The following is a 24,055-nucleotide window of genomic DNA, read 5'->3' on the forward strand; positions in this document are numbered from 1 at the left end:
TTGGATTGGATGGCATGGTCTTCAGTAAAGGCACCATTCTCAGAAGGGCACCGTCTTGGTCACCCCCCTCTGTACACTTTTCTCCTTCCTAAAATGTGGCATCCAGTCCTAAGCATAATACTCCAATCCAAATGTGATCTGACCAGAGCAGAGAAGAGAAGGGCTGTCATCTACCTCCTCCACACACACACACACACACACACACACACACACACATCACACATACACCACACACCTTCCCTCATTCTGGACACTTTCTCTTCTAAAATCATATTGACTTTGGGGGATGCAGTGCCACATTATTGACCTGCCTTGACATTACAGCTGCTAAAACCCCTTGACTAATAGCTTGTCTTACCATGCTTCCCCCATATTTCTCTCTGTGAAGTTGATTATTTGGACCCTAGGATGAGATTTTTACATTTATTCCCATGAAATTTCATCTTATCACATCTCAGGCTATCATTCTAGCCTATTCAGTTCTTTTTGGATCCTGACCTCATCACCCAATGTGTGAGCAACTTCTCCCAGTTTTGAATCATTTGCAAATTTAATAAGTAGGTCACATCCATGCCATTATCCAAATGACAAATAAATTGATAAAATAATACCAGACTCAAGGACAGATCTCTGAGGCATTCCAATAGAGACCTCTCTGTGACAAAACTTTGACCTATTAAGAACTATTTGGAGGAAACTGATCATTGGATCTGCTTTAAATCCATACCTAAATGAATTTTCACCACTTTCTATCTCTCAACCCTTTCCACAAGGATAGCATGATAGACTTTGTTAAATGCTTTGCTGAAATTCAAGCATGTGGTGCCTAGATTCATTAAGTCAAGTCAACCAACATTTATTGAGGACCTACTATGTTCTCGCTACTGTGCTAAGAACTAGGGATATAAAGAAAGGTAAAACCCTCAGAACTGTCCTGATCTACCAGTCTAGATACCTTATCAAAAAAGGAAATGACATTAATCAAATGAGAGCTATCCTTAGTGAATTCATGATTTAGTGACCCTTACTGTCCTTACTAAATGATTCCAAATCATTAAATGAATGAATAAACTTAGTGGGTCAATAGGTAGGTCAAAAGTCCTGGGTCAACAGAACCCAGGACTTAAGAAGGTAGAACAAAGACAAAGAGGGTGTCACTGTTTAGCAGTGGCACAGGTGTGGTTGTGGTCCATGGGGAGGGAAGAGAAGGGGAAAGGAGGAAACGAGAACTCAGAGACAGCAAGAACGGGCCCCACTGGACATCAGAAGGCAGCATCCTGTTCTTATTGCCTTTGTCTTGGGGTGGGGGTAATGATGACCAGGCCAGATTGCACTCAGGACCCAGAGACCAGGCTTAACTCTTAGGACCCTAGGCAAGGAGAACCTAGGTGCTCCAGCGCCAGTCTGGGGTCCCACTACTCACCTGTAGTTGTTCCTTTTCCTCAGAGGGGCAAAGGCTGGGAATTCCAGCCCCCAAAAGTCCCAGGAGGCGGGTCCTTAACTCCTGCTGTTGTAGTAGTTCTGCAGCCAGTAGCTGGTAAGTTCAAGAGGGGAGGCAAAATTGAAAGAGGAATGGGAGAAAAGAGGCAGAAAAGAGTCATGCAGTAGGGAGAGGACAGGGGAGGCCCCTTTAGGAATGGAGGGGTTCATTCTCCCCTCTTTCCCTATTCTGCCTATCCTGCCCCTTGGTAAGAGGAGGGAAGGACGGGAAAGTGGAACTTCTGCCCAGCCCCTCAGAGATGTCAGAGTGACAGCTGTCCCCACCTATCCATCTGTCTGTCCCTGGAATGGAGAAGATCATAGGATGAGAGGGCCAGGGCTCTCATTTTACAGATGAGGAAACTGAGGCCCAGAAATGTAAGTGACTTCCCAAAAGTCATAGATAGTAAGCGTTAGAGGTGATTGTTGGTCAGTGGGCACTGGAGGGCCTACCTTGTGTTGGCCCAGCTGGGCCTGAAGTGCAGAAGCCTCCAGGGTCACTCCATTAAGCTCTTCTACCCGCTGCCCAAGCAAGTCCAGACGACCCAGTTCCTCCCCTATGGCTTTTCGTAACTGAGGCAGAAAAAGGGGAACAGAGTAGAAGGAGGACCTGTCTCCCTGTGCCCTGCAATGCCCCATCACTTTCTTCCCATCCCACTGCTGGGATGGTCTATCCCCACCCTCACCGCCCCCCTGCATCATCCCCAGGCACCTGTTCCCTGTCTTCCTGCTCGCCAGGCTCAGCTGCTGCCCATGCCTGCTCCAGCCTCCCCAGCCAGGCTGCAGGTGGTGGCGGTTCTCCAGATGGCCGCAGGCGAGTGGCTGCTTCCAGAGTCTGCTCCAGCCGAAGTCTGATATGGGCCCCACTTTGCCCAGCCAGCAGCAGCCTCACCCGCAGCTCCTCGAGCTGCTCTCGTACCAGCTGGGCCTCTTCCCCTAGAGCCCACAGAACACTACGCTCTCATGGGAGGTCCCAGGCCAGGACACAGGAGATGGGGGTCACAGGGGTCATAGGGCTGGGACTCAGGGGGCACAGAGGGCACAGGGGGTGCAGTCAAAGCAATTTGACTAGCATCTAGGTGGCACAGTAAATAGAACACTGGACCTGGAGTTAGGAAGGTGTGAGTTCAAATTCAGCCTCTGGCATTTCCTAACTGTATGATCCTGACATATCACTTAACCTGACCTCTATCTGCCTCAGTTTCCTTATCTGTAAAATGGACACAATAGCACTTACCACCCACAATCATTGTTAGAATAAAATGAGGCAATATTTGTGAAGACCTTTGAAAATCTGAAAACACTGTAAAAATACTAATTATTCTAATAATAATTGTTACTGTTATCAAAAGGGCCTCAGGGCACAGACAGGGGAAATGAGGTGCAGGAGACACAGGGCACAGAGCCTGAGGGACTCCTGTGGGCACTGTGGTGAATAACTCTTTCCCATTGCAGGGACCTGAGACTAAACAGGGCTTTGAATGCTGGGCAGAACTCTCAGTAACAACTGGCTCCTCAGCTGGGCACACCTGGACTCTTGCTTCTGGGGGATCTTCTATCTATGACCTGTATGCTCTGAGTGAGGCCCAGGTAAGATGGGTGGGGTCCCTGTACCCCCTCAGCTGAGCTTTCCCCTCTTTCACAATCACCTCCTTTCCAGGGCAGCTGCTGCTCACCCCTATGCCTAGTGTCTCTGGACCTCCGTTTCTCTAGATACCCTGATTTAGATGGAGACTCCCTGTTCTCCTTTAACTAAGCCAAGACAAAGTGGGACTAGATCTTCCTAAAACAAGGAGCAGAGCTTGCCAACAGCAGCAGCAATGGACTCATGGACTGCAGGGCTGAATGAGTGACACCTCCCCTGTCCTCTTTCACTGTGGTCAAGGGTATAACAGGAAGCTTAGGAGAGGCTGAGAGGGCCAGTGGACCCAACCCTCTGGCCAGAATCTGGACCCTCAGTGTCTTGCCCTGTACACTGCTATAGGCTGGTGTAGCGCCAGAGAAGGCTTCGTCCACTGGAGATTGCCCATTAATCTGCTAACCACCTGGTGACCCCCAAGAAAGGAAGACAGTGCTGGGGGCTGTGGCTGCAGCAATTTTCCAAGTGGGAGTCAGAGGAAAGCTGACCAAGGACTGGCGAAAGGGCCCAAGGAGCTGGGCTATCAAGTGCTCTATCAATGAACGTCTGGTCACTGGAGGACCAGGGCACTGAACTCTATGGATACCTCTTCTTCTGGGCTCTGGGGGTTTCACTTTGTCATTTTTTCAGGCTTTCCCTCAGTTTCCTAATTAAGCACCTTTTGAAAAACCCCAGGCTTATCTCAGCTGAACTTAGATGACTATTCACGCCTTGATAGTAGAGGGATCCTGGACTCTCAGATGCTGTCAAATGTTTTCCTGAAATCCAAGTACACTATTCCTACAGTCAAGTCAATGAGCACTTATTAAGCACCTACTAGGTTCCAGGTACTGTGGTGAGTAAGCACTCAGGATACAGAGAAAGGCAAAAATTAACGCTACTCTGATCTGCTCTAGGTACCTTGTCAAAGCAAACAAACACATGAAATGAGTCTGACTTTGAGGCCTAACTTGGTGGGGATGACAGACTCCAACCTGATATCCAAGGACATACTGGTGGAGTTAAAGTAAATAGAGGGGAGCCAGGGCCCATGGAGTGCCCAGGGACTGTCCCTCCCAAGAAGTTGGAAGAGGTCAGAAGGGAACAGAACAGGGCAGGAGGCAACCTTGGGGCTATCTGACGTCATGAGAGGCTTGAGAACTGCACTGACCTTCCCCACTAGGGCTGGGATAGGGAATGGGGAAGAGGGCCTTGACAGAGGGGCCTGCAACAGAGACATTCCCTAGGAAGATAGTCCCTTAACTGGATTCTGTAACTGGGATGTGCACCTGTGACTAGTCTACCTAAGACACTAGAATCTGAACTTTGAGGGGACCTTAGAGATCATTTAATCAAGGAGTCCACAAGCTAAGAGTCAAATCCGGTTTCAAGCTAAGAATGGATTTTGGGGGGAGGGTTTTTTTTGCATTTTTAGCCAAAATGTTACTGTTTTCAAAGATGTAAAACTCTTTCTTGGCTCTGGGATTGTATAAACACCAGCAACAGTCCAGACTTGGTGCTAAGCTGCCACTGGCAATCCCTGTCTAAACCAACCAACCTCTCTTTTTACAACTTAGAAACCGGAGGCCCAGAAGGGTGAAGTGATTTTCTCACGGTCACATAAAAATTATTAATTTGAACTCAGGTCCTTTGATTCTTCATCTTACTCTATTTTTGACTCTTCCCCATGATGCCTCATCTTCCCAAGCTCTCCTAGTCGGATATGTCACCCAGGATAAGAGGTCTTAGTGTGGAGGTTCCACCATTTAGAGGACAGGGACTAAGGGGGGAAAAGGTGACCTTAGTTTAGGAAAGGGGCTCCCAAATTGTCAGTTGATGATAGGAAAGCAAAAGGGTCCTGCCCATCCTCAGTCACTAACTCACCCACCACCAGTTCCAGGAGCCTTTGACCCGTCTCTCGAACAATCTCCATGTCTGATGCCTTCTGCCGGACTTCCTCACATACACCCTGCCAAGAGCCACACAAGAACTATGCGCTTAACAGACACTGGGTGAAGAAGGGGCTTTCATGTTCCATGGAGGATGGCACTCGCCCTCATACCTGAACCTGCTCCAGGGCCCCCTGGAGGGGGCCAGTCCCAGGCTCCTCCCACCAGAGCTGAGCGAGGAGCCGTTCAACAGGACTCAGCCAGGCCACAAAGGCATCTCGGGCTGCTTGGAAACTCCGAGCTGCAGGCACTAACTGCTCAAGGAGTCTCCACCTATGACCAAAAAAGGAGGATCAGCTCCCTCTTTCATCTCCACCTTCCTCCAACCATCATCTTCACCCCCATTCCTGTCCCTGAAACAGTCCAAGCACTCTCGGAGGCTCTCAATAGTCTACCAATGATAAGTACTATTTATAAAGTGCATTTATAAAGCTAACTCTGCTAGCCACTGTCCCTGCCCATATCACCAGCTCCTAATCTCAAGTTAGCCTCCCTGACTTTAATCTCCTTCATTTAACCCTCCTCTTGCCTCAGTCTCTCCCTCTCACTACTCCTCCATCATTCCCACCACACATCAGCATTTCCCAGTTTCAGGAAGCCTCCTCCTAGCCTTAGTCACTCCACACATATCTTCCCCCTGGCCTTAGTCAGGGGACTTCACCATATCATAGTACCCTTGGTTCTCCTTTACCCCACTCATCCATCATGCCCCCGACCTCAGGCATCCCTCCCTCCAGGCTCCTCACCTGGCCTCTGCCTTCTGTGTCAGCTGGTCCCACTGTTTCTGGAGCCTAGTGAGGATCTCGCTCTCTTCATTTGGGCCTCCTTCAGTTGGTTGTTCCTGAGTGTCCTGTAGGAGCCGCTCCATGCGGGGCCTGCCCTCCTCTAGCAGCCGTTTCAGGAGCTGGGGCAGCCATGGTGGGCAGTCCCAAGCCGAGGGCAGAGAGGGGGTCTCTGCTCAGTCCTCAGGAAGTCTCCTCCCAAGAGGGTTGAGCAGGTTTGTGAATGAGCTGGGTCCCATTTAGCTTCTCTAAGGTGGTAGGGGCAAGGGTGGGGGTGGGAACTATCTGGGGGGAGCCTACTCTCTCCATTACCCCTCTATCTCAGAACTTCGTGTTTCTACCATCCTCCCCTCCTTCCTTTCTGTCTCAGAGAAAGAGATGCACCACCCTCTTACCAACACTGAACCTTCTTTCTGTGTCCTTGATCTGATCCCCTCCTGCCTTCTCCCTTCATTTCTTCTCTCAAATCTTCAAGAGCTCCCTCTCTTCATATAAAACAACTTTCCCATTGCACGAAAACAATCCTCAGTGACTAGAGCAATGTTCAGTACATAGTGGCCACTTTATAATTACTTGTTTGAATGAATGAATGAATGAATGAATGAATGAATGAATGAATGAATGAATGAAAATCTTCCTATGTCCCTGTGACAACTTCAAGTTACTGTCCCATCTGTCTCCACTGTCAAACTTTTGGAAAGGATCATTCACACTCACTACTTCACCACTCACTCATTTCTCAGTCCTTTACAGTATGACTTCTAACATATTCCTGCCACCCCCCAAAAAACCCTGCCCCCTCTGAGATCTCTAAGGACTTCATCACCAAATATCCCCGAGGAAGCCAATGCAGCTTGCCTTCCCCCTTTCTTATTATTTTCTCCTCTTTCAGCTATAAACTCCACATTGTACTCATTCTTGTCCAGCTCTTGATGGCTCCTAATATAGAAGGAGTGGTCAAAGGGATGGGAGAGAGTCTCCTACATTAGCCTTTCTTCCTCCTGTCAACTTGTCCCTTAAATTCCTCCCAGGCTTCATCCTCTGCCTCACCAGTCTTATCCTCTCTTTACTCCCTTGCTCTTGAAGAGCTTATCCATTCCCAAGGCTCCAACTACCACTTCCCTTTCATGGAAGGACATTGGAATTACAGGGAGGCAGAATTTGGCTCAACATAAGAAGAAACTTCCTAACAATTTGAATTGTCCAAAAAGGAAATGAGCTGCCTTGAGAAGGAATCTAGTCCCACCCATGGAGGTAAAGAGGAACATAGATTTAGAGCTGCAAGGGCCTTTGGAGACCTTCCAGTGACTCAAGGATGGGGAACCTGTGGTCTGAGTTTTTAAGTGCAGCCTTTTGACTGAATCTAAATTTTGCAGTTACAGATTCTCTATCACAGCAATTTGTCCAATTTCCTCAGTTTTACAACTGAGGAAATAATTAATGGCTGACAATATGGCAGACTACAGATTTGATCTTATTTGATCATCATAACAAAAAGGTAAGTGCTATTTTTATCCCCTTCTTTTTTTTTAGAGATGAAGAAACTGAGGCTGAAAAATTAATAAACTTGCATAGAGCTGCATAGCTAGTAAGTGCCAGAGGCAGGGTTCAAACTCATGTCTGTCTTCCTGACTACAAGTCTAGCATTCTCTCTACTAGGCTTCAGGTGGAGGCTAGATAGAATGAAAAGAGGCCTTCTCCAGTCATCCTGATCTATATCTGGCCACTGGACTCAGATGGTTCCAGAGAAGAAAGTGAGGCTGGTGATTTTACATACCCCTCCCTCACTTAAATCCAATTCACTGGCATGCCACGGTCCTCTTCAAGGATGAAGGACAAACAGCAAGACAGAATGAAAATCAACCATTAGACTGCTTTCATGATTAGGCTAATGATTGGACTAGTTGGTCTCTGAGATCCATTCTAATTCTGACATTTTAGAGATTCCTAACTTCAGCCCTAACCCTTTCTAGTTTCCAGACCCACATTTTTCCAACTGACTGCTAGACATCTCTTTGCTTCCCGGTTGTCCTCAAACTCAACGTGGATTTCTGGGACTTTGTCCATGGTGCTGGATTTCAGAAATATGCTATTGTCACCTGCCCCAGACAGGTGGGAGAGTAGCTAGCTTCATGTACAGGGAGAAAAAGGAGGAAGGTCAAAACTGAAGCACTGGCAATGTTGCCAAAAGGGAAGGGGTAGTGGAGAGGAGGGGAGCTGCCAATCTTTCAGTCTGGAGATGGAGTGGGGGGAATGGCAGGAAGGGAAAGGGGCAGTCCAAGGACCAGGTGTTAAAAAGAGAGGTAAAAAAAATCAGGAAGACAGTCGGGAAACTCAGCACAAGGTCTAGAAATACCACAAATGTCACTGACTTGGACTGAAGCTCTGAAAACCCTTCTTTTTGGTTGTGTTTGTCTTATTTCTGTTTCCTACATTATGGGGCTTGACTGTAGACTAGTTAAGTTCTTTTGACTCCACCATGACTATGTCTGGTACCCACCCTTGAGGCAACTAGGAAAGACAGAGTAGATTCTCTTAGTCCCAAGGAGGGGTAGAAAGAAGCTCTGTATGTGTGTGTGTGTGTGTGTGTGTGTGTGTGTGTGTGTGTGTGTGTGTGTGTGTGTGTGTGAAAGGGTGAGGGGAGATGACAATATCTGCTTAGGATCTCCTTCCCTCAGACCTTGAAGATGGTGGTCTAGGTCACTACCACTGTCACTAGGCCATCACTCAGTAAATGACAAGTCCAGGAACTCAGTGTCAAACACAGGATCATGGCTCCAATTTTGTGTATAATTATATAATTCCAAACAAAACTCATAATTTCCATGTGACCTTGGACAAGTTCCTTCCCTTCCTCCAGGCCTCAGTTTCTTCATTTGCAAAATGAAAAGCTTGGATCTAGTGGTCTCTAGAGTTCTTTTCAGCACCAATTCCTCTGATCTCCTCTAGCTCCACTCCTAAAAAAAGAACAGCCTGCTCTTCACTTCTCTCTCTACTAACTGATGTCACTTCTCATCAAATCTCCAGGTGATCCTTTTAAGCCCCCTCCTTCATTCTTATGCCCAACAGCCTCGTGAGTGTTGTCTTATCTCAAAACTTTTCGGTTCCATCCCTCATTTCTATTTCTGTTGCTACCACTGTATCCAGACCCTCATCACCTTTCTCAAGTGCAGACTCATATCTTGTCTTATTCATCTCTGTTTCTCTCTTGAAGGACTCATCCAGTCCCCAGCACATGTGTTGAATGAAGAAACAAATGAATGAATTACGGTAAAAAGCATGCCTCCCTTACCACCATTCCAAGGAGGAGTAGGGAGTGAATGGGTAAATGGGGCCATGTTTACTTAAGGAGGGGGCATCTATAATGGCTGTCAGTGATCTCTGGGCCCAGAATATGTAAATTGCCAGGCTCAGAGCCGGCAAAGGCAAGAGGTTACTTTAACACAGTCTCCTCCTCTCTCCCACCCTCCTCTTAGGCACCATGTCCTCCCCTCCCCTGACCCCTGCCACCTGTTCCCTTGGCTTCCTACCTTTTGCTCCTGCAGCTGGGCATTGGCTACCTTAACCTCAGCTGCTGGGGGCCCCTGTCCTGCCTGTAGTTCCTCCATGTCATCCAGCCAGGTCTGGAGAGCAGCAGGGGGCTCAGGGGGTTCAGCAGGAGGGAGGGCTGCCCACTGGGGTGCCTAGAGAAAGAGCCAGGAACAGCTGCCTAAACCCCAAATGTCACAAATGATACTAATGCCCTCCCTGCTTATACCACTTCCCTCCCACAAATTCCGTGGGACCAGTGCTCACCGGGGCAAGTGGTCCCGCACTTTCACTCAGCATGGTCACTGTTCTGGTGACTGTGGGCTGTCTGCCCCCTGGGTATCGTGTTACCTCCACGATTTCTGTCACCACTGTTTCTGTGACCTCTGTCACTTCTGTCACCTCCCGAGTGCTATGGGCCCTCCAGGCCCATGGGCTCCCTGGTGAGAGGGGGATGGCAGGAGGTGGTGGGGCTGAGGGGTGATAGAGACCAGTCCCAGGTCCAGGCGCTGGTCCTGGCCCTCCCCCACTGCTGTCCCCTTGACCTTTCAGAAACTCTTCTGAGCTGTGGCCCTTCTCCCCCAGGCAGCTGGGTCTGGATGCTGGGTTACCCATGGCAGTCTTAAGTGGGGTATAGGATCCAGCCTAGGACAAACAGCAAAATGAACACTAAGCCATGAGACTGAGACCTGGGGTGGGAGGACACCAGCATGCCACTGGCGTCTCCCAGCTGTTTATTACCCATGTGGTGGAGCAGCAAGGGCAGCAGCACAGGTCAGACACCCAAGAGCACCCAAAGTGCAGACATGGAAAGCATGCCGTGTCTGAAGCATCATTCCTGACCACATCTAAATATATCCTGACAGGACATGATGTGGATAAACATCTTCCCTCCCCTTGTCCCACCCTGAGGTGGTTAGGACACTTCTCAGTTCCCAACCTCTGCTGGAGAAGGTACAGAGGGGCACACTGGGCACCTGTAGAGGAAGTAGTAAGGCAGGTTACCCTTGATTCACACCATTTCTCCAGCACTCTCCCTTCTTCCATCTCTTTCTCTCAGATCCCCATTCCTCGATAGCCCCCTTCCTCTAGAACCTGCACAGGTTCCCTTTCCCCTAGAGCTCCTTCCCACAGGCTCCTCTCCCATCCCACCCCTCATCCTATCAAATCCCACCCCAGATTTTCTGCACTGACTCCCTTTCCCCCAGCTCCCAGGCAGAGAGGCCCCAGAGGACCAGAGGACATACCAGAGGACTTCAAAAAGGAGGCGTCTCAGGACAGGGCAGTAGTCTCTGTCACTCCAAGAGCCCTCGAGACCCAGAGCCCAGTCCCTTTTTTCTACCTCCCACTCAGCAGAGCTGACAGGTGGCCACGTGGGCAAACAGGCTGACCGACCGTTAGCAGGTGGGTACATGGAGGAGCGTTGGTTCTTTCCAGACCCTCCTGACAGGGCCACCGGGTGGTGGAACTAAGCCAAAGGGCCCAGGGCTAGGCTGGGGGAAGCCAGAGCTTGGAACCTGGGGCCCCACTGCTCCTGGGCCCCTGGAGCCACCCTTGCCCTGGCCGGCCTGCCTGCCCAAAGGGGACTTCCTACTCCTTGCTCAGCCTTGTCTGGCTTCCCTCCTCAACCCCAAAGCCCCCACTAGCCCACAGCTTCTGTTCTCCCACCAGCTTTCCAGCCCACGATCAGTCTGTCCATCCAGCTATCTTGGCTCAGTGTTTCCTAAGGTGCAGCCCGCCAGATGGAGCCCCGCCCCTCCCATCCCCTCCTCCCTTGACCCCTTCCCCAACCCTGACCCCCCCCACCCCCAGCCCAGCACACAGCACACAACGGGCCAGCCCCTTAACTCTTTCCCAACTCCCCCGCCAGCCAGCCCGTTTCCTGGGAAACCCGCCAAGGGGCCTCAGCCTCGCAGGCCGGCAGGGCAAAGAAGGGAGGGGAGGGGGATGCCAGCCAGTTGGGGTATGTGGGGGAGGGGGAGAGTAGCCAGGAAGAAGAGGAGCAGGGAGGTCTAGGATAGGCAAGCACAGTAGCTTCTCCAGTAAATCACTGAGGGTCTATTTATTCTTCTACTATAGGGCCCCAAAGGGCCAAGCTGGGCAGGCTCGAATGGCATGGGGTGACCCTAGTCATGGATAGGAAAGGAAATAGCCCAGAAGTGAGAGAAGAAGCAAAAAGGTGGGGGTGGGGAGGAGGGGCTAAAGAACCTCACCAGGGCACAGTCTGGGGTGGCGGTGGGGGACATGAAGGATCACAGGCTCAGAGATTTAGAGCTAGAAGCCAGAGTTGTAGGGAGCCGCTTGGGGGTAGGGCCTGCAAGGGCTCCTGGTGGGGCATGTTGTGTGTATGCATGTAGGGGTCCTCCAAAGACTCACGAGAGGCTGGGGTAGCTGTTGTTCCAACACTTCCAGTCCACAGCGCAGTGACGAGACCTGGGCTCTCACGTCCAGGTACCAGGCCTGCCATTCGCTTTGAGTCCAGGTCCTGCATGGGCCAGGACAGAGGGGCAGTGAGAGTGAGACAATCATATGTAGACAGTATCCACAGCCCTCATCCCTTCTCCTCTCCTCCCAGACACAGGTTCTGGTAGCATTACCTGTCTGCCGATGACAATGGGGAGCTGGACCCAGAGCTCTGGGCCTCCACGTGAGGAGACATCTAACAAAGAAACAAGAGTATAACAAAATGTCAGCCAGTGGCCTCCACCTATGCCTGGTGGACCCTCCTAGGGGCCCCTACTTAGACCCCACCCTCCCTGGCTTCTCAGTAGCACTGGTCACTGATGATGAGCCCTTCTGGCTAATCACCCTCTCCCATTCTAGCCCTCCCTGAATGATCTTGGCTCTCCTCTGACCTCTCTAACCACCCCTGTTTTCTTCACTAGCCTCCTTCTGACTCCTTTCCATCAGTTTATCCTTGGTCCTCTTCTCTCTCCACCCCTTGGTGATCAAGGCTCCTCCATGGGCTCCCCAGGGGGATGGCTGCCATTTAATTCAACAAACATTTGGAAAACACTTGTAAAGAGGAGAATCCCCTTAGGTGATGAGAACCACGTAGAGTTAAGATACAACCCCTATACTTATGAAGTTCCTATTCCATTAGGGGGAATGGGACACATGCAAAGAGAATTCAGTGGTTCAGTGGTTAGCACAATGTCTAGCACATAATAAGCCCTTAATAAATGCTTCTTGACTGATGACCAATACAAAATAATGCATGATATATGCACCAAGAAGATGTAAAGTGCTCAGGAAAGGGAGAAGAAATGTCCTGGAAGGCTTCCTGGAGGAGGTGATATTCAAGTTGGATTTTAAAGGATGAGTAGGGATCCAATATGAGAAGAAGAAAGAGGAAAGCCCAAACCCAGGAAGAAGCCATAAGTGATGAGATAGAACCCAAAAAACATTAAGTATGTTCAGGAGACAGAGAGGAGCAGTATAAGATTGAAAAAGCTGGGTAGTGCCATCTTGTGGAGAGCCGAATGCCAAGAAAAGAAGTTTGAACTTTCCTCAAGAGACACTAGGGTCATTAAAGGGTTTTAAGTAAAGGGAGTGATGTGACAACATCTATATAAGAGGTAGGATTACCTTGGTAGCAGTATAGACTATGAATTAGAACAGGGAATTGAAGGTGGGAAGTTCCATTAGGAGGCTACCATAAGAGTCCAGATAGGTGGTATCAAGGGCCCCCACAAAGGTGGTAGTCATGGACAGGTTGCGTTTGAGTTACATTTAAGGAAAGGAAGCTCTTGGGGAATTGGAGGCTGACCTGTTTAGGTGGTAATGGTCAGGGATGGGGAAGTTGAGAGGCATATTTAGATATGGTATCAGGAAAAAAAAACCGGCTTCCTAACAATTAGGACTAATGTGGAGTAGGTTGCCCCTGGGGGTCTTCAAGAAAAAGGTGGCCAACTTGTTGGGGATGTCTTGTTCAGATATAGGTTACATTAGATGGTCCCTGAGGTCCTTTCCGTCTCTGTGAGTCTGTGGTTGTTATTTTTGAGAGAATGGGAGCCCTATCCAGGATATTCTCCCTCCCATCTTTTCTCTGAGTTATTTCAAGGTTGATATAGTTATGTGGCAGAGCCCCAAACCCCTCGGAGCTCTCAGGAAGGTTCCTGATTGACTGACAGCAAGTAAGGATTTGAAGGATAGTAAATGGGCTTCGGACACTATTCCTCCCTGGAGCCAAGAAGGAGTGGTTGCTGCAGGGTGAGACAGAGCTGGCCCCCTCTCCCCATGCCTGGATATCTTCCCTAATTAAGTGTAAGGGTTGCTTCGTCTGGGATTAGAGGGTTTTCTTTTTTATCTATGTGTCATATAACTTCACCTAGTACATTATTATGGAATTTGCCTATTCTCTTGTAGAATGGGCAATGCCAGGGTAAGACCCCCACTCCATTCCCTTGGTCCTAAATGCCAGAAGTTTATGGTCTAAAGCAGAGGTGTCAGACATGTGGCCCTCAGCCTGCACTGGCCCCACAACCCTCCTGGCTATGACTTGAACCAGATTCAAATTATTTGGGAAATATTTAACAAAATAAATTAATAAAAAAGAAATATATGAACATGTCTGGTTTTCTAAGATAATATATACCCCACAGGGATTCTTATGTTTAGTGACCCCTGTTTCTATTTTTGTGTTTGATGCTAGAGTGCTAGAGATGGAGAGAGAAAGGGAAGAAGGGATGTATATCAGACTTGGGTATCCAGTCATTATAGGGACAGCAGAAGGAGAAAAGTAATCAGGGCTTGGGTCCAGCAGATTTCTGAGCTCAGGAGGCCAAGCAGCCTCAAGGACCTCATAGGTCAGCTTAGTATCTTCCCCAAATTCATGCTCTGGGTTGAATTTGTTGTTGCTGTTTATCTCAAAGAGGACCACAACATCAGGAAGGTGATGCCGTGACTTGCAAGTGAATTGGATTTAAGTGAGGGAGGGCTGTGCAAAGTCACCAGCCTCACTATCTCCTCCAGAACCATCTGGATCCAATGGCAAGATATGTACATCAGGACAACTGGAGATGGCCCTACAGGTTAAGTTTGAACAACTAAGAAAATATAAACATTCACAAAAATGAAAGAATTAGGGCCAAAGGTAAAGAAGCAGCTGAAATCCTTGGACAATAAATTAAGGTTCAGCCAATTATAAGGCTGAATCAGTAAGGGACAGCACAGTCAGAGACATCAGAAGAATCTTGCCATGGGGCAGTATTCTTTCTATCACCTTCAGGAACTGGCATTTCTAAGGATGAGGCACAACAGGGAAAAGGGGACCAGGATGCAAGATCTACTGGGCAATAACAGAAACTTTCAAAGAGTGAACCCAAAATAGGTACTTCAAAGTTTTAAGTCCATTAAGAATACAGAGAATAAAGGACAAAACTAGCATAAGGGTCATGAATCAAAGAATTAAAATCTAGACTAGGCAGAAAGAGTAGGTAAATAATGAGGAGAATGAGAGAAAAGAGTTTTTTTTATTTTTTTTGATAAAAGGGTGAAGAAAGTGAAAAATTTAAAACTAAAGACCAAAACAAGTTGAAGGGGCAGACAGGGAATTCTTCTATTAGACTACTTTTTACTACTACTATATTCTATTGGATTGGGGCAGCTAGGTGGTACAATGGATAGTGCACCAGTGCAGGAGTCAGGAGGACCTGAGTTCAAATCTCACCTCAGATACTTGACACTCACTAGCTGTGTGACCTTGGGCAAGTCACTGAACCCCAATTGCCTCATCCTGGGTCATCTCCAGTCATCCTGATGAATATCTGGTCACTGGATTCAGATGGCTCTGGAGGAGAAGTGAGGCTGGTGATCTGCACAGCCCTCCCTCATTCAAAACAAAGTCAAGTGCAAATCACGTCATCATTTCTTTGATGGCATGGTCTTCTTTGGCAATGGAGGACAAACACATACCATGTCAATGCTCAAGAGAAGTTAAAGATGAGGACTGGTTAAAAATCTACTGTGTTTGGCAGTGAAGGAAAGAGTCATTGGTGACTTTGGAGAGGGCAGTTTCAGCAGATTAACAGGGGTTAAAGAGAGAGTGAGTGATGGGGAAGTCAAGGTGTCAGGTGTAGTTTGGAGTTTTGCCATGAAGGCAAGAAGAGAGCTAGACTCAAAGGGTAGAGGGGAGACTTTTTGATTGAGGAGACTTGAGCATGCTAGTGGGCAGATGGAAAAGAGCCAATAGAGGGAGAAATTGAAGGCAGAGGGTTTGACTGTTAGAGCAAAGTTCTATGAAGGAAGCAGGAGGCAATGGGACCAAGAACACAGATATAGCTAATAATCATGGTTAGTTTTTGTGCAGCACCATTTTATGGATGAGAATGCTGAAGCAAGCAGGGCCTTACAGCTGGTAAATGTCTGAGACTGGACCTGAACTCAGGTCTTCCTGATTCTGGGTCCAGCACTCTATCCACTAGGTCCATATGCCTTGGATGAGAATTGGGCAAGAGTAAAGGATACCTCTCTGTTGGGATTGGAAGCTCAATTCCGTGTGGACAGTCTCAGGCGGGTAAAGGTGGGAGCTTCTAAATCTTAGAGCTCTCACGAGACCCTCCCAGGAAACGGCAGGGAATCGAGGTGAACCGAGCTATCTCGAGTAATTCTGCCTCTTCCCGTGAGAAACGTGATGGGAGAGAGATCTCCCCGCCCTCGAGATGGTCCCGGATCTGGGCACACTATTGTTATCTAACAGCACGGTATTGAGATGCAAACTGTGTGGCTGAAGGTTAAGTAGGATTGAGGAAGCCTGAAAGCTCTCTTAGCACGTGAGGAGCCAAGAGGACAGTAGGCTCCGCTTTCTTCTTTCCTCTCTCCCCTCCCCCTCTCTCCCCGCTTGTACTTCTACTTCCAATCCCTTAAGATCCTAGCCTCCTTAGGAAATCTCCCCCTCTTCCTCCTAAGGAAGACCCTCCTGCACTTGTAACTAGACCCTGAAATAAAGCTCAACCCTTGTTCGACTCTGGAACGTCCTTTCTCTCATATGAGCATCCGGTTTTGGCCAACCGAAGACCTCAGAGGTGAGGTAAGAAGACTCGGGTAGCCCACACAGGCCTCTAGGCCTGGCACCTCTCCTTCTGTGTTGGGATGGAAGGGGGATGGGAGAAGCGGGATGGTACTAAGAAGCCCAGTCCCAGTCTCTTCCATGGGGTCTAGGCCTACATTGTAGGCTCCACTCCTCCTTTTGGGGTCTCACCAGCATCTCAAGCTCAATATATCTCAAAATAAATTCATGCCCATCCCACCCCACCCCCACTCAAATCAGTATTTTCTCCTGACTTCCCTTTCTCTGCTAATGTCATTGCCACGCTCTCTCTCAACCAGACTAAATTTCAGGATTGTCTTTAGCTTATCCTTCTCCTTTCCCTCCCACATGCCACGTCCTGTCAATTTGACCCTGTTATCTCTGACATGTATTCTCCTCTCACTGTTTTGGATGCCACTGCCCAAGTCCCTAAGGGACAGGATCATGGCATCCTACAGCTAGAACTGCAAGGGACCTTGGAGGCTACCGAGTCTAGCCTTTTTGTTGTACATGGATCAATCAATCAAGAAGCATTTTTAAGCACCTACTGTGAACCAGGCACTGTGCTAAAAACATCAGAAATACAAAGAAAGGCAAAAAGAACCCCTCTCTCTGAGGAACTTAGACAAGATTTAAATAAATTTGTACATACAAGATACAAGGTAGAAGGAGGGGGATCTTAGAGAGGAAGGAGAATTCAGATAAAGATACTAAGATCTAGGGAAGCTGAGTGATCTGTTCCATTTTTGTCTTTGTATCTCCAGCTCCTGGTACGTTGCTTTATACGTAATAATTGGGATTTAGTGTTGACCAAGGTTATGCACAAGATATGTGCCAGAGGTGGGTTTTGAACAAGACAGAGTCAGTGCCCTTTCCACCATACCATATAAATCCTTGTTCAAAAAAACATTTAGTAGTTCCTTGTTACAAAGAAGATCAAATTCAGATGCCTGATGATGGCATCCAAAGCCCTCTGTGATCTGGTGCTAACCTGACTATCCAGTCTTATCTCTCATTCTTCATATATTCTAGTACTCACATTTACAAAGCAGTGCCCACTTAATGTCAAGAGCTAGTCAGTACTCTATATTCAGCCTGATTGGTCTGTTCATTGCCTCCTTAATCACTTTGAACAATCTTACCTCCAGGTCTTTATTCTGAGAGCCCTCCCTTTCTGAATGCTGGCTTCTCCATCCTCTTCTGTGAAAATCCTCCTTATTCTTCAAGGCTCAAGTCAAGGTCTCCTACCTTCCTGAAGAGGCTGTACCTGACCTCCCCAATTCATGGGGATCCTTCCCTCCTATGGACTCCTTTCTATAGAACTTCCTGTCTGTTTCTTTTACTGGGCATTTGGCACAGACAGTGAATTCCACCAGAGGAAGAAACACTTCTCTTGTAGGAAAGATTCGCTACAAATAGATGTTAACTAGTTAACTAGAACTGGGCCTTCACCCCTGTGTGGCCAATCTTTAACTCCTGTTTCACTGATTTTCTATCATATTCTCCAATGCATCTGTCCCAAACATTCTCTCCTCAAACCATGTACTATGTACTACACTACAGCCCAGACACCCCGCCCCCACCACCACCACAGACACACTCCTGGGGTGCATTTTCTGAATAAGACACTAGGGGGTAGCCCAAAGCTACCAGCCTTGATCTTTTCCAGTTACTTGGTGCTGGTGTTGCCAGCAGGACTTTACCCAAGGCTTTCATCAGGGAGTCAATTAATCAGTAAATATTTATGAAGCCTCTACTGTGTGCCAGGCGCTGTGCTAAGCACTCGGAATATAAAAAGAGGCAAGAGACAATCCAATCCCTGTCCTCAAGAGCCTTACAATCTAATGAGGGAGACAGCATACGAACAAATATGTACATATTCATATACACATACATATATATGGAGAGAGAGAGAGAGAGAGGTAGAGAGAGAGAGAGAGAGAGAGAGAGGGAGGGAGGGAGGGAGAGAGAGAGGAAGGGAGGGAGAGGAAGGGAGAGGGAGGGAGAGAGAGAGAGAATAGGATAAATAGGAAATAATAAAAAGAGAGAAAACCCCAGAATTTAGCCTTGGAGAGCACACTTCCTCTTTCACCCTCATTTGTAATAATAATACTGACCATTTATATAGCCTTTGAGGCTTGCAAAGCATTTTGTATGTGTTATCTCATTTGATCCTCACAGCACCGTGAAGTAGGTAGGTACTATTTTTGTCTTTATTTTACACTTGAGGAAACTGAGACAGATTTTTTTAATTGACTTGCCCAGGGTCCCACAGTTAGCAGATATCTCAGGCAAGATTTGAACTCGTTTTCCCTTTATCCACTGTGCCACCTAGCTGCCAACCCTGCTCCCCAACCCTACGCAGGGCAGCTCTACAAGTGATAGAATGGAAAAAGCATTGGATTCAGAATCAGAAGATCTGGGTTTGAATGCTGGTTCTGCTACCAATCATCTACATAATCCTGGACAAATTACTCGAACTCTCTGGGCCTCAGTTGTAAAACAAGGGGGCTGAACCTGATATCCTCTAAGATCCAACCCAGCTTTAAGTCTGTGATCCTCCAAGTAGCTTCTTCCTGCTCTACCTGTCTGTCTTTACCTACCAGCCCTTCCATTTCTATTACCAGTGGCTGTTGTAGGTGCTCTTATGAAAAAGAGAACACCTGTCTTACATTCATCTCCAATTAACTGTGAAATTTTGTCAAATGTATCTCCATGCCACTTCTTACATCTGTCCCCTTCTCTCCACTCATGCGACCACTCCCCTCACTCAGACCCTCTTGCCTGAGCTACTGCAATACACTATCATTTGGTACTGATGCACCTAACTTCTCCTTTATCCACACAGTTTCCAAATTTATATTCCTTAAGCACAAATTGGATCCTATCACTCCTATGCTCAAGAAACTTCAATGGCTTACTGTTGCCTCTAAGAGAACACATAAATTCCTTTGTTTGGCATCTAAAGTTCTTCACAATCTTGTTCTAAGCCATTACAGCCTATCTTCTCAGACTAACATCCCTTTGGTACACTCCCTTCTAGTCAGATTGGTTTATTTTCATCCGCCATAGCCTGACATTTCACTTTCCTCTTTCTCTGCCTTTGTACCAGTTGTTCCAAGTGGCTAGAATGGCCTCCCTCCTCATCTCTCCCTTTTAGAGTCTCTAGCTCCAGGCAAGGCTCAGCTCGAGTGGAGCCAACACCATCACATCGTGTGTGGTCCTTTCTGGGTGCTCCGATTGTCAGCCTGCCCCTCCCCCTGCCAAGTTCTTTAGATTTACTCTGTATGTACCCTGTTCATCTTGTATCCTTCCTCTTTCTTAAGAGCAGAGATTATTTTCTTTTTTTGTCCTTTATGCCTAACATAGCACTATACCTGGTAGTAGTAGCAATAGCTGTAGCAGTAGCAATAGTAGGAAAGAAATATACAGAAGTAACAATAACAATAATAATATATAGAATGGTATTAATATATGGTAGTAGTTCCCCATAATATAGAGTACTAGTTATAATTGGTATATATAGTATATAGCATAACAGTGTGTATATTTTATATATTTAGAGAGACAGACAAACAGATACAGATCCAGATCCAGAAACAGAGATGGAGAGAGGGAGAAAGAAGTTCTTCCATTAGATTTAGAAATAACTGTTAAGATTGAGGGATATCTAGGTGATGCACTGGGTACAGTGCCAGGCCTAGAGTCAGGAAGATTTCTCTTCTTAGTTCAAATCTGGCCTCAGACACTTACTAACAACGTGAACCTGGGCAAGTCACTTAACCCTGTTTGCCTCAGCTTCTCATCTATGAAATGGGTTGGAGAAGGAAATGGCAAACCAGTCCAGTATCTTTACCAAGAAAACTCCAAGTAAGGTCACAAACAGTCAGGCATGACTGGAACAAGTAAAGATCGAAGGTGAAGAGTGTCTTGTATTGGACAATGGATCGATGGAGTTGCCCCATCTCATAGGTCACATGAGTCCAAAGCTAGGATGATACTCTCAGAAGGTGTGAAATCAGTCTTCAATATGCAGATAGATGATTGGATCCTATCAGATGAAAGGGAAAATGAGGACCTGTAACTTCTACTAGAGAGTGTGGCAAACATTGATGTTCATGGTTTTTGTCATGCTGACTAGTTCTCTGTGCCTCAGTTATCCTCAGATAACTGGAGACAAGAAGAACTCCACAATGAGGGGCTATGAGAAGTGATCCAAGACAAGAAGTAAGGGAGAGACAAGGGACAAGTAAGAGACCCACAGGGACTCATTTCCCTAAAAGATACAGTCTTATTGAGGGAAGGACAGAAGCTGGAGTGTGGGACTGAATTATTGCCAGTCCTACATGATTTCAGAAGCTACCCTGAATACTCTCTCTCTCTCTCTCTCTCTCTCTCTCTCTCTCTCTCTCTCTCTCTCTGTCTCTCCCCCTCCCTCCCTTCCTCTCTCTCTCCATATATATAGATATAGATGCGAATATAGATAGCTGGTGCTATCTAATGCATTTTGCTCTGTTCCTATGACAACATGATCACTCTGGGCACAGGCTCCAAAGAGGATGCCTGAGCTGGTAAGAAAGAGCCTACAGCCCAAGATGGCAACAGATGTCCATAAGATGTAGAAAACATTATTCAAAGTAAAGCATTATCAACTTGCGTTGCATACTTGGAGAATGTTAAGTGCCCACAAGCCTTGGGAGGTTATGTTTATGGACCATTGATTACCTGGAAGGAGATAGGAAAAATAAAAGCAGAAGCATCTGTGACTAACCATTTCATGCAAGATGCATAGCACTGTGTGGTATGGTATAGTAGACAGAGAGCTGGCCTCAGAGCCAAGCCAATCTGGGCTTAAGTCCTGTCTCTGGCACATACTTGCTATGGGCACCTTTAGCAAGTCACTGAACTTCTCTTTGCTCTGGGAAGCTCCCTATGATTTTACGCTGCAGAGCTATAAGTTATACCTATACTGGTAGATGGAATTTCTTCCTCTTGGAGTTCCCCATATCAATGAAATTACAGGTCCTATCTCTATCCCATGCACAAGCCTAGCCAATCAGGAGCCAAGAAATCTCTATAGTTGTTTAAGGGGTTAAAGGAGAAGTGTTTTTTCTAAATATGACTATGTCATTTCCTTGCCAAAAATCCATCCTGGCAATCTGCTTAAGGAGATATTGCCTTGGCAGGAATGGAGATGTTTAGAACTACATTTTCATCCATGCCCCATGGCCTGAGTAAAAGTGCAGAGGAGACAACCTGGGGCATTTCTAGGGCATGCAAAGAATGCACCTGCAAGAATGAACACTGGGGGCTACCAGAGGAGAATGCTGTCATACATTATCAGATACGACCACCATACTGAATATTTTGCTTAGTTGTTTTTCTTGTTGGAGAGGGAGGGCATGTCCAAATAAAGCATGGGGGGTTATTTCCAAAAATAACAGCTATAAAAAGACATTAATAACATTTCCTATCATTATTAGTTAGTCAATATGCATTTATGAAACAGCGACTATTCATGAGACATTGTGCTAAGTTCTGAGGACACGAAGAAAGGCCAAAAACAAAACCAAAACATCCCCTGTTCTCAAAAGGCTCACTCCATAATGGCAGAGCTAACGTGAACAATAATGTTCAAACAAAATACATACAGGATAAATAGCAGATATTCAAGAGGGAAGACACTAACACTGGGGGAGATTTGAAAAATGTGTCTTGTAGAAAGTAAGGTCATACCTGGAACTTGAAGGCAGCCAGGAAAGTCAGGCAATGGAGATGAGGAGGGAGAAAATTCCAGGAATGAAGGACAGCCAGTGAAAATGTCCAGAGTCTAGGGAGGGAGTATTTTGTGCAAAGAGCAGTGATGGAGTGATTACTGGGTATGAGGGAGGAGGGGGTGTAAGGTGTAAGAAGGCTGGGAGGAAGAGCTTTGAACACCAAACAGAAGGTTTTCTATGGAGCCACAGAAGTTTATTGAATAGGGAGATAATATGGTCAGACCTGTGCTTTAGGAAGATCACCTGGACAGCAGAGGAGGATAAATGAGTGGGGAGAGACTTGCAGCTGGGAGACCAAGAGGTGATTGCAATAATCAAAGTGTAAGATTAGGAGGGCCTGCGCTGGATGGTGACCACGTCAGTGGGGGGAGCACGTGTAAGAGATGTTATGGAGGTAAAATCAGCAAGACTTGGCAAGAGATTGGATATAGAGGTGAGAAAGAGAGGGAGTGAGGAGTCAAGGATAAGCCAGGGTGACTGGGAGAATGGTGAGAAAGTTCTAAAGAGAGACAAGGGAATATTTGAGGTTCATTTGTATTGAATTACCTTTGTAACATCTTTTGCAAATGCTCCTTTCTCTCCTCTGACACTGCCACCACCCTGGTGCAGGACAATTGCAACAGCTTCAGTCATTCTCCCTGCCTCCCTTCTCTGCCCACTCTACTCCATCCTCCACCCAGTCGTCAAAGTGATCTTCCTACACACCTGACCACATCAACCTTTCTACTCAATAATCTCCACTGGCTCCCTATCACTTTCAGAATTAAAGATAAAATGCTCTGACATTCAAAGCCCCTCATAACCTGGATTCTCCCACTTTTCCAGGCTTCTTACACCTCCCACTCCCTGTCTTACTCAGCAATCCAGTGGTACTGGTCTCCTTGCTGGTCCTTGTGTAAGATTCTCCTACTCTGGGCATGTTCAGTGACTCTCTCCGCCATGCATAAAATGTTCTCTTCTTCCTCATCTCCATCTCATTGCTTCCCTGGTTTCCTTCAAGTTCCAGCTAAAATCCTACCTTCTACAAGAAGCCTTTTCTGAGTCTTCTTAATGCTAGTGCCTTTCCTCTCAGATTATCTCTAATTTATGCTGTAGAGAGCTTATTTATACAAAATTGTTTACCTTTTGTCTCCCTGGTTAGACTGTTAATTTCTTGAGAACGAGAATTATCCTTTGTCTTGTTTTGTATCCCTAGCACTTAGCACAGTGCCTGGCATGTAGTAAACTCTTAATAAATATTTATTGACAGACCAAGTGGCTTCTAGTTTGAGACATATAGAAGTTGAAAATGTCAGTCTGGAGGTCAGGAGAGAGGTTAGGGCTGGATAAATAGATTTAATGATTATCAGCTCAGAAATGACAACTGATTCCATGGGAGATGATGAGATCACCAAGAGAAATAGTACAAGGTAGAAGAGAAGAGCCCTGGGGGACTCCCATCATTAAAGAGTAGCCTGGATGAAGATCTAGAAAAAGAGACTGAAAAGACTAGGCAGGTAAGCAGGAGGAAAACTAAGAGAGAGGAGAGTTATAGAAACCTGGAGAGAAAAGAGGATCAAGGAGAAAAAGAAGGATCATGACAATATCAAAGGCAGCAGAGAGGTCAAGAAGGATGAGGATTGAGAAAAGGTCATTGGATGTGGCAGTTAAGAGATCACTGGTAACTTTGGGGAGAGCTCTTTCATTTGAATGATTATTTTACACAGTGAAGGCATAGGTCTTACTCATACCTCATATCCATTCCTGCTGGGGTTTGAGCAAGAACCATGTTTGCTTGTTAATTTATGCTTTGGGGCTTCAGAAGATGGAGAAGATATGAAGACTCACATCTAGTAAAACACTTAGCTGAGGGATGAGCTGAAGGAGCCCCACCACTTCCCTATGGCCTAGAC

At 46.9% G+C, this 24,055-nt stretch overlaps 1 protein-coding gene and 1 long non-coding RNA gene across 6 annotated transcripts in view; one reads left to right on the forward strand and one right to left on the reverse strand.

Annotated features, from left to right (window-relative positions):
- The window catches only part of LOC140500248 (microtubule-actin cross-linking factor 1, isoforms 6/7-like), a 75,385-nt gene extending 63,341 nt beyond the window's left edge, over positions 1–12,044 (reverse strand). For 2 of the 4 annotated variants that reach the window (XM_072602614.1, XM_072602617.1), the window contains exons 1-10: positions 11,954–12,044; positions 11,733–11,841; positions 9,624–10,001; positions 9,359–9,511; positions 5,793–5,950; positions 5,160–5,319; positions 4,982–5,066; positions 2,192–2,415; positions 1,933–2,052; positions 1,424–1,534 (exon numbers count right to left, since the gene is read on the reverse strand). In XM_072602614.1, coding sequence (XP_072458715.1) covers positions 1,424–1,534; positions 1,933–2,052; positions 2,192–2,415; positions 4,982–5,066; positions 5,160–5,319; positions 5,793–5,950; positions 9,359–9,511; positions 9,624–10,001; positions 11,733–11,841; positions 11,954–12,015 — 1,560 coding nt within the window. In that variant the 5' untranslated portion in view covers positions 12,016–12,044. Of the gene's footprint in view, positions 1–1,423; positions 1,535–1,932; positions 2,053–2,191; positions 2,416–4,981; positions 5,067–5,159; positions 5,320–5,792; positions 5,951–8,986; positions 9,512–9,623; positions 10,002–10,603; positions 10,698–11,732; positions 11,842–11,953 lie in introns of those variants that run through there. The other 2 variants (XM_072602615.1, XM_072602616.1) reach the window with 2 other exon arrangements.
- LOC140500250 (uncharacterized) lies at positions 7,145–12,013 on the forward strand. 2 transcript variants are annotated; one of them, XR_011965670.1, is made up of 4 exons: positions 7,145–7,326; positions 9,043–9,152; positions 10,565–10,760; positions 11,932–12,013. It is a non-coding gene; the product is annotated as an uncharacterized lncRNA (long non-coding RNA). The 2 variants fall into 2 exon arrangements; XR_011965669.1 differs by having other exon boundaries at positions 9,043–9,098.
- Positions 12,045–24,055: the final 12,011 nt, after the last annotated feature.

Source organism: Notamacropus eugenii, chromosome 4 (assembly GCF_028372415.1).
Source record: "Notamacropus eugenii isolate mMacEug1 chromosome 4, mMacEug1.pri_v2, whole genome shotgun sequence".
NCBI classification, from domain to species: Eukaryota; Metazoa; Chordata; class Mammalia; order Diprotodontia; family Macropodidae; genus Notamacropus; species Notamacropus eugenii.